This window comes from Larus michahellis, chromosome 1 (genome assembly GCF_964199755.1).
Source record: "Larus michahellis chromosome 1, bLarMic1.1, whole genome shotgun sequence".
In the NCBI taxonomy this organism is placed as follows: Eukaryota; Metazoa; Chordata; class Aves; order Charadriiformes; family Laridae; genus Larus; species Larus michahellis.
Genome location: NC_133896.1, coordinates 33,699,718 through 33,721,020, shown reverse-complemented (window position 1 = coordinate 33,721,020; position 21,303 = coordinate 33,699,718). Strand labels below are relative to the sequence as shown.

Sequence of the window (21,303 nt, the reverse complement as noted above, 5' to 3'; positions counted from 1 at the left end):
GTATTTTCAAAAACCTGGTGTTTACTAGAATTAGAATGTCCCATACTTTTGGTAGTTATATTTGCTTGTAAATGTGCAGTATTTCTCTAGGGTTTTTTTGGTCACAGGATCTTTCTTGTGTTCTCCGCATTGGTAAAGAACAGGGCACACATTAAAAGTTTTGGTTCTCCTAGAGAGAAAAGAACTTTATGATTTGAAGTGGGAGGTATATAAGGGATGGATTTCATCATCACATTCAGTATCGGGGTTTTTCTTTTTGTGAAACAAATTATACCAGTTCCAGCTCAGTCCGTGCCTGTCTCGAGTCTCATCAGAGCCACAGCCACCTTGGAGCTTTCTCCAAAGCCCTCCTAGCCTCACAGGCAGACACAAGGAGAATGGGTGTGTGTTCTTTATAATGCCATGTCTTGATCAAGTGTTCTTCAGCTGCTTTTAATCCTTTGTCAATAATTGCCATAAATACAGGTTCCCTGTTACATCTTCCTATTACTATAACTGTGATAACGGTCCTGGAGCTTTCCCATAGTGGATATGAAAAGGAACACCAGATTTTGGCCATACCCCCAAGCAGATTTTCTTTCTAAGGTTTCATTATAGTTTTCTTGTTTTTCCTTTTTTTTATTATATTAAAACCAAATATAGGATAAGTAAATATGCTAATAGATAAAAGAGAGAAGTAGGCATCTGGATGAGACGATGGCAGCTGTTCTCCCTGAAGAACAACAATGGACTAAGTAATTACAGACAGAAACAGCATTTCAGAAAGCAGGATGGTCTCTGAACAGACCTTGAAAATACAACACGCACATGCCAGAGCTATTTTTAGTATCAACATAATTAAGAAAAAAAAGTAGGAAAATTCTGGACATAGATCTGTAGAAATTATTGTTTATGGCTGCACTGAAGAAAGAACGAGAACCAAGAGCAGCGTGGATATATGGGAGTGGATGAAGGGGAAAATCAATCAAGTAACCGGATTAGCAGTGAATGGACTATTGTAGGGAGACCTGGCTTTTCATATCCCCTGCTTTGAGCTGAGGACAGCTGCTGGTGGTTATTAATGAATGATTAATGACTTCAGCGTTAACTAAGGGTAAACTGTGTGATGGTAACTCTATGAGTAATTAGAGTATGGGTTCCATTTTGCATTTGAATTAAGGAATATCTATAGAAAAATGTATTGCGGCATACTTGAACTGAGGAATATCAATCCAAAAAGTTAACATAAACATATGGAAAACAGCATAATCATCAATAATTTTACAGCATTTGCTCTTTGAAAATAGTGTGCATACACCGAGACTTTAAGTAACCCTGCCAATTAGAGTTTAAACTAGTTAATATGAAGTCTTAAAGAAATTAACCATCTGTCATTTCCCAGATGATCTTAGTGGAATAAGTCTTCCAAACTACCCATATAATTACTACTAATTTTTATCTTGTACATGAACTGTATGAGGGGGAAAAAAGCTTGTAATTAAGATAAACTGTAAGTGGGCATTTGAGTGTGTTGTCTATTGATAATTCAAGTAACTCTTATCTGTTGTCACTGCTGTGACTGTTGTCACTGCCACAGCAGATGGCCAGCTGGTCACCACGGCTCTATAGATCTACACCAAATCAATGGGAAGGAGACAGGAGGCTGAAAGTAATTTGAGTTCAAGAATGCAGAGGCATTGAAAGGAGAAAATACCTGATATATTCTCTTTATTTAAATTATTTTAATTTAATCCAGGTCTACAAGTTCCTTACTCAGACATTAGTAACTGTTGCATTGTGTTACAAGATTGCAATTGGAGGGGTGTATTTTATTTATATTTTTGGGAACTTTTAGGCATTTCTGTGCCTTAAGTGTGATCTCAGCTCTTGTTTTCCAATATTGATCATGGATGGTTCAGGAAAACTGCCAGCATAATATTCTTTACCCATAAGTAAGTGATGCAAATTGGTCATCATTCCTTTTTGCTGGTGGATTGGATTCTGTTTGTTGCTGTTGGTTTTTTCTTAGATATTTGCAGAATTTGGATGCACAAGGCAAATATTGGGAAGGCTTGCAGTATGTAAGTAGGAAATGCTATAGGGACTTCCGTTTCTTTTTAATCATGAAATGCACAGTAGGAAGGAGGGGGACTGATGCAGCATAGTGCTAGGGTAGTGAGGAGGAGGCAGGTGACACACCTGGTGGACGGCATGTTGAATTTTGCTATGTCCTGCAGGAATCTCTGCACAAATAATAGACTTTGTAAGACACATCCCCAGCTGTCATTGCATTGAGATACCTCACAGGATCTAATGGGTCCTGGTCAGTTCCTGACAGCAGGCTCTCTCCTAGCCCTTCACGCTAGCTATCCTTCTTTGGAACATCTTTGTCAAGCAAGCCATATGGAAGATTTTGGAGTAGTATTTCAAAATGAACCAAAGTAAAATGAAGTACATCACCCTTACTGTACGTGCATTATATATATGTACATGTGTGAATTAATTGCATTGTTACGTAATTTTTTGCATCTCTAGGTCATCTGTATCATAAGAACTATTTAATGGAACATTCATACGCATTTAATGTTACTATTGTTATTACCATGGAGCAATAGCAAATTTTGGAGTTGAACATTTTTTTTCTATCTAGAAAGACCCCATTCCAGAGATAGTTTAGTCAATATAAATACTGTATTTAAAATTCTGGTTGATTCCCAGAACAGAGATTTTATGACTTTTAACGCCGTTGAGCACAGAGTCCTGAACAGTGCAAAATGGTATTTAGATATGTTAGATAATAAAGCTTTAGAAGTAATCATTGAAACCATTGCATTTGGACTTTACAGAAGATGTTTATGCAAATTCAGGTTTGTTAATCATGAAATTCTCTCTGCAAAAATAATTTTTATTTCTTTGCCTTTGTAATACTGTTGTACCTGGCCTGTTGTCATCTCCATAATGGTGTGAATAAGTATAGAACTTTCATTAAATGTGTGTCACATGATTTCTAAAGATGCTTGAAATAAATGGCCTCTGTGTTGCTTCTTGCAGCATTGGAAATATATTTGGGCGGTACTGACATTTCTAAATAATTCAAATAATGTTTCCATACCGGTTTAAAAACCATAATGATTCTCTTTAAATGATTCTTTTATAAATTGCTTTTTTTGCTTCTTTGTAATGCATGGCCCTATCTGCATCTGCAGTTGCTAGTTTGCTATTTAAGATTGCTGAACCCAGTCTCTGCGATGTCCTCCTTATTTAAGGTGACTTTCCAAGTGTCTGATTACAAAAAAAAGAAACCAAACCGATAAGTGTGAATTAATGAAGAATTATCAACAGAACACCACCCTTTTTATTACAAATAAGTATTTCTATCTTTAATAAAGCTGAACAGTCTGCCTTGTTATTAATAGAGAATTCTGGAAGGAGCCGTTTCTGATGGTCTCTTTAAATTGGTGTGGATAGTGTGCCATGTGCTGGAAGAGTGAATGTAGTAAGATGCTGTACATACAGGATCTTTTCCGGTGTAGTTTAACCATTTGTAATCAGACCATAAAAGAGCCAGTCCTGAAGTGTGGGCTGACTGCTTTTTAGGTGCCACTGTAAGAAGGAACATGAAGTACTCCGTTTAACTATTTAAAGTGTTAAGTGTGTTACTGAAGCTAAGCTCAGACGATACAGAGCAACAAATCTAGACGGATTGTAAAGCATCCTGATCCTTTTTTTTTTTTTTGCTGATTTTTTCCATTCCTATCATTTTAAAATCTCTGCTCCTTTAATTGAATCACAAAATTTCCTCTTACTCTGAGACATTTTCATCCTAAAAAAAGACATGTAAACTTCAATCCAAGAATCCTTTCTCAGACTCATGAATTTTTCATGAGTCGCTAATATTTGATTTAAATAAAAATAGACCTGAAGTTTGAGCAGATAACCACAAAACTAGAAGTACTGGCTGTTTGATACAGTTTTGGTTATGTGCTGGACCCTCTTCCTGAAATGCTAGCAGGCATCCTCCATGAACTTTCTTACAGGAGGACAAGAAACACCGAAGTTTCTTATGTAGGGCAGGAAACCAGGCATATTATCTTTGAATCCAAGCCCCATTACTTAACTGATGGAAAGTTAATTTTATTGATATGGTACGCTTTAAGAAAAATCTATCTTAAAAGAGTCAGTAGATTTTCTTAGCCCAGAGAGTAAATGTCAGGAAGGCACACTCAAGTGTGACAGTCATCTTCTTATACAAAGGATTTACATCTGTGCAAATGGGCTTCAAGGCCCCGGTACTGCAAGGTGTTATAAATATGGTTAATGTCTTATGGTACCGGAATACCAATAGCGAGTTTGCTCGCTATAGAGGCCAGAGCACTTGCCTTGCCTGTGGGGACCTTGATGGGCTTCCAGAGCTGTTCCAGCCACGCGCTTAGAGATGTTCCTCTTAATGCGACAGTCTGCGATCACCTACCTTCCTCTAAAATACGCTATTATCCCTGGTAAAGAGCTGCCGTACGTGCCGGGGATGCTTTTGGGGTGGATGGCTACACTTCCTCGTTGAGGATGACAGTTAATTTGTCAAATTCAGTGATTTGAGCTGAGTTTATGAGTGTGATGTATTGTTGTATAGACCCTACCTCCTGAGATACCAAGAAAATGGCTTTGCAAGATATTTTGGCCCGCTGGGTGCGTAATGTTTCTCACATTTCCATAGTTATTTTCCCGTTGTATGTTATATAGAACCTTTTAAAAGGAGAAAATTGTAGATGTTTAATATTTAAATAGTGTACCATATTTAAATAATATCATAATATTAACACAAACTAAGAAAGACAGGATATTATTACAGTAGAGATAACAATTTTTACCTAATTTGCATGATCATTACTTTATTTTTCTTTTATTTTATGGACTGATTTAGCATAAGTACTATTTGAGCCAGCATGAGAAATTTCACTGCATTAGGAGGTGGGAGTCAAATATTGTAACCGGATTTTCAAGGGGCTGGATCATTTGGTGAACAATAACAATTTTAGTTATTCATGCTGAGAGCAAAGTAATTAAATCTGATGCTTCAGGGCGGAGGCCTGCAGCCCGTGCTCTGCGGCATCCAGTGAGGGACTCAGCTCAGTAAGTGCCGGTGCCCCGGTGCTGCGGGTTGAGGAGAGCATTGGCGGTGATATAGGAGCCATGTAAGTCCTCGTTTAGAAGAACGGTGTTAGATTAGCATTATTAAAAACCAAACAAACACTCAACAGCAACAAACCCACAAAAAATAATAATGATCTAAACCTGTGTTTTGTTTAAAATTGAGGAGTTGCATTGTGGTGAACTTTTTTCCCCTTTTAAACAACAGGTACTTGCCGTTACTAGAGGACAGTTTACATCTGATGGATTAGAGATGTGCCATTCTGCCGGTTTTATACTCCTACAGTTTATGGCCAGTATTGAAATAGCAAGTTGAACATTTCCATAGCGATTTGCAAATGTTACGAAATAAATTTTCCTGACAACTCTGTGGGGTATGTTCAGACTTCAGCTCTTTATTTATAAAGGGGAAGATTCAGAGCAGTGTGACATCTCCAAAACTGGAGAAGAAAGAGCATCCGATTCCAGATTTAAGACTTGTGTCAGATGATAGCCAGAACTGGCACAAGTTGCACTAATAAAATTTACTAAAACCTGGGCAGAATGATGGCTATGAAAACCTCACATGTAGGTTAGTCCACGTGTGCTGATTGAAATCAGGTGCCTTTATGTTTCCCAAACAGTCCGTTTTCCTGAAGTTAAAATTTCAGGGTCCTGAAACTATTCATGGATAGGGAGACACTGTTGATTTAAAGAACATGCAAGGAATATTTCCAGGAGACGGAATCATTTCATTTTGATGCCTACAGACTAAGATACTGCATTTTGAAAATACTAGAGCATTTCATGTGGCATTTTGAAATGGCACTTTAGAGCATCTTATTTTGAAATCACATTTTCCATTTCTTAAAAATCCCAAACTCAACCATAAAAACGTTCAGTAGTCTGAACACTTATACGATACCTTTTTGTTTCAGATTAAACACTGCATTACAAGTTAGCACAAAATCATATTGTCCAGACTTTTAATTTATTCCCAAAAGGTGTATTTCCCATATGTCTAAGTCTAATCACCAGACCGAGGTGTCTCATCCATCGCGTCTGGTGCTAGGACACACCATGCTGAAAGTCCCTTGAACAGCGGGCAGACCTTTGTTTTCGGGTTGCTTACTTCATATAAATAAAATGCCACATACGCACTGAAGGGAAGGAAAACAGAGGCTACGTTTTGAAGTCCTGCCTTCTGCTAACCATATCTTTTGCAGTTTGGAGCGTGTGTCTCGCACCATTAGTCAGCCTTCTGAAGGAAACCCTATGCATCCCGCATAAGATAAACCTGCATGAATAAATTATACAGTAGAACTAGCATATGGATTTTCAGTATGTTATCTGGCTCCTTGGCAAATGTTTACGAGAACGTTGTAGCCCACATGGAAAGTATAATGATGGTGGCTCCCTGTTAATGAAACTGGAGTTATGCCGCAGCACAGTTATCACATACTAGCATGTGCTAAAAGTATATACCCTGGCTACTCCATGGCTACATGTTCACATAGTCCTGTTATCGGTAACTACTACTGTGTTTATCTCTTTGTAATGTGGAAACCTGTACAAAGCTTTTATTTTGCTGTGGTTTAAAAATTCATGACCATCTCATTCTTGTTTCCTTTTTCAGAGCATGACGAATGTATAACAAACCAGCACAACTGTGATGAAAACGCGCTCTGTTTCAACACCGTGGGTGGGCACAACTGTGTCTGCAAGCCGGGTTACACGGGAAATGGTACCATCTGCAAAGGTAAGCTGCTGAAAACCCCAAGGCTACACAGAATGGCAGGGGTTGGAAGGGACCTCTAGAGATCATCTAGTCCAACCTCCCTGCCAAATCAGGTTCACCTAGAGCAGGTTGGACAGAAACGCATCCAGGTGGGTTTTGAATATCTCCAGAGAGGGAGACTCCACCACCTCTCTGGGCAGCCTGTTCCAGTGCTCCATCACCCTCAAAGTAAGTAAGTTTTCCTCATGTTGAGATGGAATTTCCTGTGTTCCAGTTTGTGCCTGTTGCCCCTTGTCCTGTTGCTGGGCACCACTGACCCCATCCTCTTGACACCCGCCCTTTACATATTTATAAGCACTGATATGATACCCTCTCATTTTTCTCACCTCCAGGCTAAACAGATCCAGGTCTCTCAGCCTTTCCTCATAAGAGAGGTGTTCCAGTCCTCCGATCATCTTCGTAGCCCTCCGCTGGACCGTCTCCAGTAGTTCCCTGTCTTTCTTGAGCTTGGGAGCCCAGAACTGGACACAGTAGTCCAGATGTGGCCTGACCAGGGCAGACTAGAGGGGGAGGATGGCCTCCTTTGACATGCTGGGCACACACCTAGGAGACCATTGACCTTCTTGGCCACAAAGTCACATTGCTGGTTTGTGGTCAACTTGTCCACCAGGACTCCCAGGTCCTTCTCCACAGAGCTGCTTTCCAGCAGGTCAGCCCCTAACCTGTACTGGTGCATGGAGTTATTCCTCCCTAGGTGCAGGACCCTACACTTGCCTTCGTTGAACTTCATTAGGTTTCTCTCTGCCCAGCTCTCTAGCCTATCCAGATCTCACTGGTGGCATAGCCTTCTGGTGTGTCGGCCACTCCTCCCAGTTTTTTGTCATCAGCAAACTTGCTGAGGGTACACCCTGTCTCCTTATCTGAGTCATTGAACAAGACTGGACCCAGTGCTGACCCCTGGGGAACACCGCTAGTTACAGGCCTCCAAGTGGACTCTGTAGCACTGATCACAACCCTCTGAGCTCTGACATTCATCCAGTTCTCAATGCACCTTGCTGTCCACTCATCTAACCCACACTTCCTAAGCTTACCTATGAGGATGTTTTGGGAGACAGTGTCAAAAGCCTTGCTGGAGCAGAGGTAGACAACATCCACTGCTCTCCGCTCATCTAACCAGCCAGTCATGCCATCATAGAAGGCTATCATATTGGTCAAGCATGATTTCCCCTTGGTGAATCCATGTTGACCACTCCTGATAACCTTCTTTTCCTTCACATGCTTAGAGATGGCGTCCAGAATGAGCTCTTCCATCACCTTTCCAGGAATGGAGGTGAGGCTGGCTGGCTTGTAGTTTCCTGTGTCCTCCTCCTTGCCCTTTTTGAAGACTGGAGCGACATTGGCTTTCCTCCAGTCCTCAGGCACCTCTCCTGTTCTCCATGACCTTTCAAAGATGATGGAGAGTGGCTTGGCAGTAACATCTGCCAGCTCCCTCTGAACTCATGGGTGCACCCTATCAGGGCCTGTGGATTTGTGGGTGTCAAGTTTGGCTAAATGGTCTCTAAGCCAATCCTCTTCAACCAGTGGAAAGTCTTCCTTTCTCCAGACTTTTTCTCTTACCTCCAGTGTCTGGGATTCCTGGGGGCCGGCCTTAGCAGTAAAGGCTGAAGCAAAGAAGGCATTCCGTAACTCCATCTTCTCTGCATCCTCCATCACCAGGTCACCCACCTCATTCTGCAGCAGGCCCACATTTTCCCTAGTCTTCCTTTTGCTACTGATGTATTTGAAGAAGCTCTTCTTGTTGTCCTTGACATCCCTTGCCAGATTTAATTCCAAGTGGGTCTTAGCCTTCCTCGTTGCATCTCCGCATACTCTGACAATGCTCCTATATTCCTCCCAAGTGGCCAGTCCCTTTTTACACATTCTGTAAACTTCCTTCTTCCATCTGAATTTTTCCAGAATCTCCTTGCTCATCCATGCAAGTCTCCTGCCACCTTTGCTTGATTTCTTACTCATAGGGATGCACTGATCTTTAGCATGGAGGAAGTGGTACATCAGTCTTTGAAGTGGTACATCAGTCTTTGAACTGGAAGAGATGCTGTGTCATAGTTGATGCAAATCTGGTCACATACCTGGAAGAAGACAGGCAGAAAGCTAGGCTAGGCATTTAGGTCCTGCACCTATAAGAAGATTTTCATAAACAGATATACAGTGACTTTGCGTTTTGCCGAGTTCACATTGATTTGAGGATGATGCATCTGTAAGTTAGTATGCTCTAAAGTTTGAAGTAATTATGTTTCGTTTCCGTCTCAAGTTAGTTTCTGTACACACTACACCATTCAAGGAAGCCCATAGTTACCAGCAAAGTTACAGCTGTGAAAACATTGTCAGATCTACGTTGTCCACAGCCAATCACTTGCTATTTTGCTTGGATGAATTGAAAGTTGTTTGGTATGCTGTGTCTTTTCATCATAAATGAGAAAAGCAGTAGATGGTCATGCACAAAACCTTTGTAACACATGACGTGGTGCCTTGTTTTCTAACATTCTTGTTCAACTGGTAAACATCAGAATTTATATTATGGGTCTAAGAAAGATGCTTTCCCAGAGATACAATGCTGCTTTTATTTCTGTTGCATTTCACATCAGAGAACATTATACTTGGTACTTGGGCCCAAATCTTTGGAAGTCTTCAGGCTCCAAGCATAGGTTTTAGAGGATGATTGAAAGTAAAAGTAGTGTAGCTGTAGGGGAACTGGCTCAGGTGTGAGAAGTGGTCTCGCTGCAGCAATAGCATGCCCAACGTTCCTTGAAATTGCGCCTCAGTCCTCTTGACCCAGAATTTCTTTAATTTCTAAGCCTGATCTTAGCACTAGTTGTTCCTTCACCCGTGTCATGATATGGTTTTTCTATATATTCCTAACATAAATGAGCTCTTTGTAAAGCACATCAGCCTAGTCTGCTTCCAGTCAAATACATCGGTAGGGGGAGAGATGTGAGCAAATACACCCTTTTATGCTGTGTTCTCTCCTCTGGGGAATGGGAAAAAAGTTTTAGCCTGACGAAGTTCAAACCCAGAGATGCTCCTCTCAGACGAGAGCTCTGTCTGCACAACTCACTCCTGTGCTGGGCTTGGGAGCATTCCTCAGTCCTTCTGATGGAGGTGTGTCACCTTACACGAAGGTAATCTTCTTTGGGACAAAGAGAAGGTCCATAACCCTAGAGCACAGCGTTTGGCTCTTCTGTTGCCTGGGTAAGAGCTCTGACTGCTCTGACTGCTCTGACTTCTTACATTTCAGAGGGCACCTGGCCCCACTGTCAAGAAGTGCATCCTTCTCTCCCTCCCTTTTCAATACTGAAAATGCAGGAGAAGGCTCTGAGCCTGTGTATCCCAATTTGAGAAATGTACTTCTTTGCAGCCCTGGCTTGGATGCCAGCATCTTTCAGAAAGACCTGGATGCGTCTCTTGTCCCCATGGCTTTGGCAGCTTTTCACGCAGTGTGCTGCCATCCGTGCTCCCGTGCACCGTGTCATCCTGCACCGGGAAGCTTTGATGTCTCACTCAGTGCCGGGGTCTCATGCCACAAGGCTGGTGCCTGGAACCTGAGAGCGGGAAAGCTCAAGCCAATAACCCTCATGTTCTCTCTCGGATGAGCCTTAAGACCTCATCAGTGGTGCTGTTACGCAGAGCAGCTGCAAACCAAAGCCTGGCATCTCCGGTGGCTGCTTACAAGCACTGGGCTAGACCAGCGCCCCGGAGCAACTCTTTACATCGGTGATAACCTCCATCTGCCTAGTTTCCCCTGCAATTTTCTCTGTAGGTTGTTGTGACAAGAGCATTGCTCATTCCATATTGTGGATACAATTAACAGCTGCTGTGTTTTCTGTCAGAGCTGGTTACATTTCTGCATCCGCAGAAGGGGTGCAGACACATATTGGTGCATACACATATTCACAACCGTATCTGGAGCGTGCTGCACCTAAATACGTGAGCACGGCTTCCCGGATTGCAGCGTGCCAAAGAGCAAATCCAGGGATCGACTTCAAACTGTAACTGGTAAAAATTTTTAAGTTCTTCAGAATCCCTTGAGGCAAAACTACTATTTATGTTGTTTCGATCTCATTGCTTAAGAAATAACACAGCCAGCTGATCTAGTGCTCAGCTGTGCCTGTTATGCCCAGGGCTTTATTTGGGCAGCAGAGAAGACCAGCACTGCCCTAGGAAGAGCCTGTTCCTGGGGAAGATGCTGCCTTTCACTGCTTCCCAGTGCGTGCAAAGGTGCGCATATGTGAGCTGTTGTCTTCAGATGATTTACTCTAATCTCCTTCTGTAGCTTGTCAGCCCATCTGGCCAGTGAGGCAGGGGGGCCATAAACCATCTCTTCGTGACCTCTCTCCTCCGGAGAAGGCAGCCTCTGCACTCCATGCCGCAGGGACCGTGTTTCGTGCCAGCCTGCCAGCGGCCTGTGGCCACCTGCGTGGTTGCTGAGTGTAGTCCTGTTGTTACCCATATATTGTGATTTTTGCATTTTGCAGCCTTTTGCAAAGATGGGTGTAGGAACGGAGGAGCCTGTATTGCTTCCAACGTGTGTGCCTGCCCACAAGGCTTCACTGGACCCAGCTGCGAAACTGGTAAGATTTTAATTGAATTTACGATGAAGGTAATCCAATGAGGATGTTTGAGGTAATCCAAGAGTAAAGGATTATTAAAGTGTGTGCCCAGTAGGAGGAAGCTGCTACTAAAAAGTTACTCACTTTTCTTATATGCCTCCCAAGAGACTATATTGCAGCAGTTCTAATTAGAAGCACATGGACTGCAAAAATGAGAACATGAATTAAGACATCTTGGGTTTTGATGTTTCATAATTAATAAGATTATTATAGACTTGCTTTTCACCTCAAATGGCCTTTGGTATCTCCTATAAATGGCAGATAATCTGACATCTAGAAATAAATTCCATTAATTGATTATTTCTGTGCTGTAAATGTGTGACTGGTTCAGTAGCCCACCTTCCCTTGCAACCTTATTTGAAGACTTCTGATTATCTCAGTGTTCTGACTCAGTGTTAAGGCAGGTTTCAGTGTTCCTACTGCTTTTACTTCCTTTCGCAGGCATTCTTTTAGCATCGTGCTACCCCTGAGGATGGCAGTGCCACAAAGCCTTGTTTTTGAACTTTATTTTTGAAGTCTTGGATCTAGTCAAATTATATTGCCCAGCAGAGTATGTAGAATGTTAATACGTAGCATCTCAAGTGCCTGTAAATAATTTCTCAAAGTTCAAACGAATCGTTTCAGCACCTTTATTTATTGCTGCAGAATTTTTAAATGCATTCTAACCGTACATGCCTCCAGGAGTTAAAAGGGAGAAAGCTCGCTTAGATTAATTGGCTTCAGTATGCCTAATAAAAGGGCAGTCTGCCAGCTATGATTGACTATTGTTGCTGTTCTATATTGCCTTCAATAAATCTTCCGAACTGAGGAGAGGAGGTCATTTGAGCAAGTATAGCTTTTGTCTGACTTGTAAACATGTCCAGCTTAACGAAAAACAGACTGATCTGAATTCTGTATTATCTGGTCCATTTGAGAGGTGAGAAATGTGATTGTTTTCATTCTTGTGTGTTTGAGTGGGTATTACCACAGTACACAAGGGGTATGCTGTATGAAAAGCGGTATCCTGATCGTTCATCTATTTCTAGAAAAATGTCAAAAGAGCAAGTTTTCAAGTATTCCTCACTGTTTCACAGGATGCAAATAATGTGGTACAGGATACCAAGGTCTCTTCAGTGTAAGAGTGTTTTCGCTTGGAACAAATTGCGTGCTAAAATAATGCTCAAGTATTAAAACAGTTACTTTGTTTTAGTAATACTTGTCTTATATGCTCCTTGCAGCATTCTGCTGTTCTCAACTAAATATAGCATGTATAGTTTCAAGGCCCACATTCATCTTTTCCAGCTTTATACTCCTATCTGAAGTGTGTAGACTAGAAGCATATTTACTTTAGTCTCCTTGTATAGTCAATAGCTTTTCTGAATTGCCCCTGGAAGTCCTGTGTCTGCTCCCTTCTTTAGAGGAGAACCCAAGGACACTCTGTTCCCAATTCAGAAAGCTCAGGCACCTTAAGTTAACCTAAGTTAAGTTAGCTTAAGTGTATTCGGCCCCCAATATCTTTCGAAAGCAGCCGGACTGCTGGCCTAACTGCCCGTCCTTCCTGCCCTTCAGGAAACATATAGGAGGGCAAGTAGAAACCTGGACCATATCTGAATGCCTTTCCGAATAGCTGATCTCAAAGGTCAGTAAGGTAGTTTTCACCTGCTGTCTCAGAGTTAGTGATACTGTTGTTACGATTTGGAGCCAGTTTGCCAGCCCCCAGCCAGTTTCATAGGTCAGCTTTGCAAGGAGAAGCCCCTCTGTCCTGGTGGGCCTCCACTGGACATCATGTTTTTTCTTACTGTTGAAATAAGTAATGCTAGAGATCAGCCACAGGGTCTGGTCACCTCATTTGGGTATTAATGTGCAAGAGCAGGATTGTAATCTACTTGCAGATCACTTTGAAACATAGAGTCTGAAATACCATCGGAGTGGCAAATGGAAGAGGTGTCCCGTTGATAAAGAGCAGAAGCTGGTTTGTTCTGAGACTGCGTTGTAAAAGAAAGCCTGAGCTTCAGACAGTACATATTCACTCCCAGTGAATGCCACGGAGTTTTCTGAGGGTACTTCTCGTTAGGCTTGAAGTGATTCAAGACATTCATACTACGAATAATTTATGCTGGAAGCTTCCCATTTTGAACAGTCACTTTATCTACAAAGGTGATGTAATCTTTTCTAGGCAGACATCTTTAGTTGCAGTCACATATAAGGCAGGAGGAGGATTGATGTAAAGACGCCAAATCTATTTTTAAACCGCGTGTTACTTATTTCTGTTTATGCTACATATATTTAAAAACTGCTTATTGAAGAATATTGGCATTTTTAACTTAAAATAAAACATACAGTTATATAGAAATTGTCAGCAGATGCTGAATCTATGAATTAATTAACAGGAGATTGAATCCACATCCCAGCAATAACCCAGAAAATACAATCACCAGTTCTTACTGTTTCCTTCTGTAAAAGGTGGATTAATAGCTCTGTTTAAATAATTTCTCCGAATCATAGAAAGATGAGGTTGGAAGGGACCTCATCTTGCCTAATCCCCCTGCTCACAGCAGGGTCAAATAGAGCTGGTTTCTCAGGACTCCACCCAGTTGGATTTGGAGCTCCGCAAGTTCTCTGGGCAACCAATTCCAGTGTTCAGTCATCCTCACAGTAAAAAAAATATTCTTTTTGTTATATTCAAATGCAATCTCTCATCCCCCTAGTCGCTTTCCTGGGCATGACTGAGAAGTGTCTGGCTTCCCCCAACACCGTTGGTAAGATCCCCCTCAGCCTTTTCATTTCCAGGCCAAACATCTCAGCTCTGTCAGCTTCTCCTTGTAAGACAGGTGCTCTGGTCCCTTAATCATCTTCGGCAGCGCTGTGCTGGTGCTGGATTTGCTCCATGTCTCTCTCATACTGGGGAGACAGCACTGGACCCAGAGGTGATCTCAACAGCATGAAATAGAGGGGAAGGATCACCTCCCTTGACCTGCTGACAATGCTCCTCCTAATGGAGCCCAGGAGGCTGTTGGCCTCTTTGCTGCAAGGGCACGTTGCTGGTTTATGTTCAACTTGGTGTTCACCAGGACCTCCAGATCCTTTTCTGCAAAGCTGCTTTCCCACTGGCTGGTCCCGAACCTGTACTGGTGCCTGAGGTTGTTCCTTAATAGCTGTAGGACTTGGCATTTCCCTCTGAACTTGTAACAGTCCTGTTGGCCCACTTCTCCAGTCTGTTGAGGTCCCTGTGAAGGGCAGCACGACTATCTGGTGTAGCAACCTCTCCTTCAAATTTTGTATCATCTGCAGATGTGCTGATGGTTTACTCTGCCTTATTGTCCAGATGTTAAACAGTACTGGCCCAGTACGCAGTATTTACCCAGGCGTGCGCTGCTAAGTGACTGGGCTCCACCTGGATGTTGTATCACAGCCATCTGAGCCCAGCCATTCAGCACATTCTCAATCGACCTCACTGTCCATTTATTTAGTCTGCACTTTTTAGCTTGTCTGAGGATGTTATGAGAGCATCAAAAGCCTTCCTGAAGTTAAGATAAACAACATCCACTGCTCTCTTCCCATTTACCAACCTAGTCATCTTATTTTAGAAGACTATCAGGTTGGTCAGGCATGATTTCCTCTTCATAAATCAATGTGGACTGTTCTCAATCACCTTCTCATCCTTAATAAGTTTGGAAATGGTATCCAGGAGGTTACCATCAGCTTCCCAGGGATGGAGATAAGGCTGACTGATCTGTAGTTCCCTGGATCCTTGCTCTTCTCAAAGGTAGGAGAGATATTTGCTTTCTTCCGGTTCTCAGGAGCTTCTCCCAGTCACCATGACCTTTCGAAGATAATTAAGATGGGCCTCTCAATGACATCAGCCAGCTCCCTTAGCACTCCTGGGTACATCCAGGATCCCAGGTTTGATCAACCTGTATTTTTTCCAATTTATTTAGATATTGATCCTCCTCTACCAGGTCGCTCTCAGAAGCATAAGATGGAAAATTAACTATTACTGCTAATCGGGTATCTCCATGAGAAGAGGTATTCGCTCATGTGGAGTGCCTTGCAGTTAACAGAGCTGTTGCAATGCCTTAGAATGATCTGTTGGAAGTCTTTTAGATTAATTGTAGCCCGTACCCTGTGGAAATGGATCAGTGGAATGAGGAAGCAGGTGTAAGAATAATGTGCAGATGTATCAACATCCAGAACCATTTTTTTTAATTGGCAATAGGACATAAAAATGAGACGTGGGGGAATTCCTGTTTCTCTTCCCAAAGGATGTGGGTTGAGGCATTGTTAATGTTGGGGATGCATTAATTGGCTTAGGGAGGTGGGTTTTATGTGTTAAAAGATTTTCAAGTCTTAAAAGGCACAGTAGTAGTTAACCCAGTAGAGCAGCCTTCTGCAGTGTAGAGAGATGAGACTACCAAGCAAATCTAAAAATATTTGTGACTATTAAACTTTTTCAAAATACCTGACTTAATACTGTCTTGTTTGATTGTAAAATTATGAATTCTTCAATCAGCATTTTAAAATGCTGTCTTAAATTGTATTTCAAAAGTATTTCATTTTAGAATCCAGCACAGGATGACTTTGTTACATCTGCTTAATACTACTGTAACTCCCCTTTAATTTGATGACAGAGCTTTAGGAGTGGATTTGTTCTCCTATTATATAGGCATATCTGCATGTATAAAAGATAACTGCATTTTTGCTGCTTGTCAGCTTCTTTTTTGAGTTCCCACACTCGTTTTGTGCTTTGAGTGTTCCCCTGGACCACTTTTAATTATGCATGAGATCAAATAGCAGAGTTTCACTACTAGTAGTGTTTTGGTGTAGGTTTTCTTAACGGGTTGGCTGGAAGTATGTGGCTTTTTCATGGATGATTGGCTGATACTTGCATTTCCTGATAGAAGACTTTCCTTGGACATCGTGGGAATCATGTCCACCTGTTATCGAACAATCCATGGCAAACTGCTGAAAATAAACTGGCACACAAAGCTGTTACCTATGAAATGAATTGTTGAGAAAAAGCTTAACTTACAGATTCTGCATTAATTCCACCATACAGTATTACTAATAGTTGGCTTAATTAAGTGTGTATCTGAATTTATGAAAACAATGGTGAGCGTGAGGTATACGAGATCACCCTCTCTTATCTGATCTCTTTTCAGAAATAGTCAAATCCAAGGAAAATATAGTATTTGGCTCTTCTTTGTATTTTTTCCCTTTTTTTTTTCCACATATGGAAAGCTCAAACAAAAATAGTGTAAGTGTGGCAAGTACTTCATGGAGAAGGGAAAAAAAAATTGAGGTCGCTAAAACAAATTTTTGCAACTTTGTGCTTAACATTTGTAGTTCAAAAAACTGAAATACACTCAGACAAGTGATTTGGGTAAATAATTGTTAAAGACCAGATCTCTTTAGAGTTTTGTGCCACTTTCTATATAAGCTAAATAATTAACATGCGTTAACTGTTGCTCTTTTCAGCAAATCCAAATTAATTTGTTCAAGCACATTGACCATAATAATAGCAGGCTTCACATTATTGAAGACTATTATTATTCCTGTTCCAAAGGAAGCTTGTGAAAATCTTTTAATTCTGATACCCCAGTTATTAGGAAAATATTTTTACTGGTGTTGGAATAGAAGGCTTTGTCAAAGTAACCAGAAAGCTTAACTTCACTGATTTTGCAAAAATGAGGTATTTTGGTACTTTCACTATCACAAGAGAACTGCATCCATTTAAGCCCTTGATCCCTGGTGTTCACCTAAAGCAACCACAATCAGCTTGTGGCCAGGTAGGCTCTGAAACTAAAACTGTGACACAAATGGCATTTGAAGTCCAGAGAGCATTGAACCAGTTCTGAAAGAACTGGAATTACTTTTGGCAGAACTCTTAAAAAATCTTGGCCACAGTCTCACGAAAACTTGCTGTAAGCTCTGAAAGTATCACAGTCAAAACTTTCCACGCAACTCAGGAATCTGCCATTTGCTCACTTTTATTTTTACAATGAAGATTTAAATCACTGATAGTCGGATTGGGATTTGCAACAATAATACTAAAAGGCTCAAATTTGTGGTACAAGTATGCAAGATCCTGCACAAACCTAGAGTAATAGGAGCGCCCTTTGACAGTTCACAGTCTAACCAGGGGAACCCAGTTGCTTGCTGGGATAAACGAGTGTAACATACAAACTCCTTGAGCAGAAAGCATTTTAGGGTTAATCATTTTATTGTCTGAAATCCATAAGGGGTTGCTGGGCTTTTTAATGAAGGAGGAAACAAAAGAAGGGAGCAAGAGGAAAGTGGTGGCACGAACATGAAGGCAGCAGAGGCACGGACTGTCCAGAGCAATAGCTGTAGGAAGAAGGGATGCCTCCCATAGTTCATTAGTTTTCATAGCCCACCTGGCTTGCTTGGATCCTGCTGTTCTGAGAATTCAGGCTCCTGGTTTTGGGGAGCCAAATTTGAGACTTAGAGGAAACTTGCGGTAGGAAATGTTTCAATTACGTTAAAGGGCTGACTTCAGTCCACAGAAGGAAGAAAACATTGAGAAGAAGGAAATTTAAAGAAACAAGAAAATTTTAAGAAACAAATAGTACTTGAGCAATATTCACAGTGTAAAATATTTTAATAGATCCCAGTGTGCAATGAATGGGGAATTTATCATATTCTGAAAGTCAGGCCTTTTGAAGTCACTCAAGGCTGGCATTTCAGCTTCAGTAATTTTCAAAGTTCGTAGGCTAATCAAAACTTTTCCCTTGGTGCAAGCAAAAAAATATAATAAATAAATCACCTAAGACAAAACACAAAGAAGCCAAATTGTGGCTTGCAAGCGGTTAAGATCTGGCCTGCATGCTGGGCTGTGGCTGCGGTGTCAGGTCCTCATGTAACCCAGGGCCCTGTCTGTGGGAGGAGGTGAGCGAGGATGGATGCTGGAACTGACCTTCCCAGCTCGTTGCTGGGCTTAGCTGTATGCAGACCCTAACCCTAGGGAGTCACCGCCATTTGGCCTCCTTGAGTCCTTCCAAGTGCTCCCCACTTCCTTGGCAACACTCTTGGCTTCCTGCCCTGTGGAAATTTTGTTGGGTGGCATGTTGGGTTGGGAAGTCTGGCCTTTCCAGCCATAGCTTGAGTGTAAATGGAGACCTGGAGTTCTCAGTGTCCTGTTTAAACTGGTTTAACTTAAACTTGTAACGGTAAATAGCTAACTGTATTCTATTCTGAGGAGCTGAATCTCTGAAATGAAAACACTTCTGAATTACTGCATGCACCTGCATTTAATTAATATTTTCTGTGCTTTCCGTTTCAGCAGAAAGACACAGACCCCAGCTGCTAAAAATAACGTAATGATTTTGCTGAGGATGCTGAAACATCTTGCTTTATAACTTGCATCTTTGCTATATAAAGTCACTACCCAGCTTGCACATACTGGGTAACGAGTGGTCTGCTATATGCTCTTGGCCTTCTCGAAGATTGCTATTTGGCATGTCAGTTACTGATTTCAGAGGCAAGAACAGTGTTGTTTGAGCTAGCATTGGTTTATTGAGATAATGCATGTAACTGGTGTGTTTAGTGATGCCACATCTTACTCTATATTACTCCATTTTCAATGCTGTCTTACTGTAGGAAAAGCAGATAGTAGAATCATGGGCAAACTTATGGGAAGCATCCTATAACATCTACTTGTATGTCTTCTTTAAACATAACGGCTAATTCTTCTTAAGAACACTAGTACAGCACTATGATTGTTTTTCCATACGTTGATACAGAACCCTAGTAATGAATTTTGAATTTTTTCTGTGTGTTTTGCGGTCCTGTCACCGCACTACAATTATGCCCTGTGAAACCAGTACCTTCACATAGAATTTTTCTGGTGACTTGAGGAGAAGTTAGCAGGAAATTACTATATGAGTTATTTCCTTACCAAGCCATACCAATATATCAGACATCTGACTGACAACATTTCTGCTCTTCTTGTGGTTGCAAAATTCTGTAGTGTTTTCAAAATATGAAGGTACTTTTGAGAATTGAACAAGCAGTAGCAGGGGGTAGGCTAAACTCGACACGTACATGGTGAACAGTGTAATTTTCCAGTTGCCCAGAGTGAAAGCTATTAAATTTTGCCTCCTGAGCTACTCTAGGCAAATAGTGCCTAGGAGCAATGATTCAGATACGGAACTGTGCCCCAGTGAACCATCCCATCCAGTACCTTGGTGGTGTCCCCAGGTCCTTTTAGGACTTGGAAAGTCTATACATCCTTTTTTTTTCCTTTTGGCTTGTCTCAATTTCAGATAAATAGTTTTTGAGCACAGTAATTCTAGGAATTTGGACCTCTGCACATCTTACAGGCTTCCACATGATTTTGTTTAGTTAGTATAGTTTTCTGATGTACGGCTTAGGGCACAGTATATTGTATCTACTTCTGACTAGTGATTAATAGGGAGAAATATCCTCGGTAATAGGGTGTCTGTTCCAGACAGACAGGCCTAATTTGTATTGTCAAATCTGAAATTCCTGGAAAGCCTTTGAAAAATCTTGTTTGGCCATTCTGGAGCAGAGAGTGCAAAGTAACTTTTGGTTCCTATACTCTTGTTCCTACGTTCCTGTGTTATGCTTTACGTAACATCATGAGGTTAGGAGCCATCATCTTCACAACTTCTGTTCTGATCAGGAGCTTTGTTCATATGATACATCTGGTGAAACAGAGGAGGCAAAGAAAGCAAGCAGATTATGGCCTTCATACTTGTGCATTTTCAGCTTCCCAAGACTGAGCAGGGTGAGGGGGGATTTTCTCTGTACCTCACAGCTTGGATCTCTATGGGTATTACTGAAAAGCTGGCACTGAAAGTCCTGTAGAGTTCTGCTGATGAAATGGTGTATTTTCCTTAGTTATCGCCTTCTGTAGTCAGCCAAAGTTACTTTATTAAAAGTACCATTACCTTCTTGAACTGTCTATCAGTAATAAAAATTAATGACTATTTTGTCCTTTTCTTTTTTTTTTTTGCCATGCTCCTTATCTGTTTTGATTTCTAGGCAAACATGATAAAAATAACTGTTTTCCTAACTGATCTCCCTCTTATTCTTTCATCCTGGGTCTTGTATTCAACTGATATAAATTGATACAGTTCTCTTGGCATACAGGGCTGTGTGCTTTTAATGAGCTGCCTTTGCATATGAACCAGGTTCTCTTGTTTATTGCTATTAAGGAACAGTAATAACAAGTTGTAATGAGTCATTCTAAAATGTCCATTTGCACTAATGTGAAAATGACTCTTTGCCATTGATGGTCAAGACCATTTTGATATCTCCGACCAACCCTAAGAAAAACAAGGACCATGAAGCATGCTATTGTAATGCTCACTCTTTAAAATATTTCTGAAGTCAGGCCTTGGGTGAGCAGGAGTCCTATTAAGTTAGAGTCTAACTGAAGGAACTATAACATGCAATGTGTTCGTAGCTTTATTCATAAATCATCTGCCTCCTCCACAACTAATTAGTATTCTAGGTGAATAGCTGCCCAGTACAACATGCGTAAAAATAAAACAAGTTGCTACTAATGCTTGTACCTTTAGAAGTAATAGGTGTACCATGGTTTGAAAAAAGTCAGGATAGGGTTGATTTCAAAAGAGGCTTTACCCCCATAAGGATCTCAAGTGTGATGAATATTTCTAAGCTATGTAAATGACTTCATGAAAAATATGTTGACTTTGCCTAGGTCTGAAGTCACTGCAGAGCATTTGATATATTGCATCTTAAGGAACACTGATCACTAAAGAGGCAAATACTACAATCTCCGCTTCTTTAATTGGACTTCAGTTGCTC

At 41.2% G+C, this 21,303-nt stretch overlaps 1 protein-coding gene across 2 annotated transcripts in view; it reads left to right on the top strand.

Moving 5' to 3' along the window:
* Positions 1-21,303, top strand: part of NELL2 (neural EGFL like 2) — a 156,698-nt gene that overhangs the window by 105,690 nt on the left and 29,705 nt on the right. For both annotated transcript variants that reach the window (XM_074567442.1, XM_074567524.1), the window contains exons 14-15: positions 6,743-6,865; positions 11,377-11,472. In XM_074567442.1, coding sequence (XP_074423543.1) covers positions 6,743-6,865; positions 11,377-11,472 — 219 coding nt within the window. The remainder of the gene's footprint in view (positions 1-6,742; positions 6,866-11,376; positions 11,473-21,303) is intronic.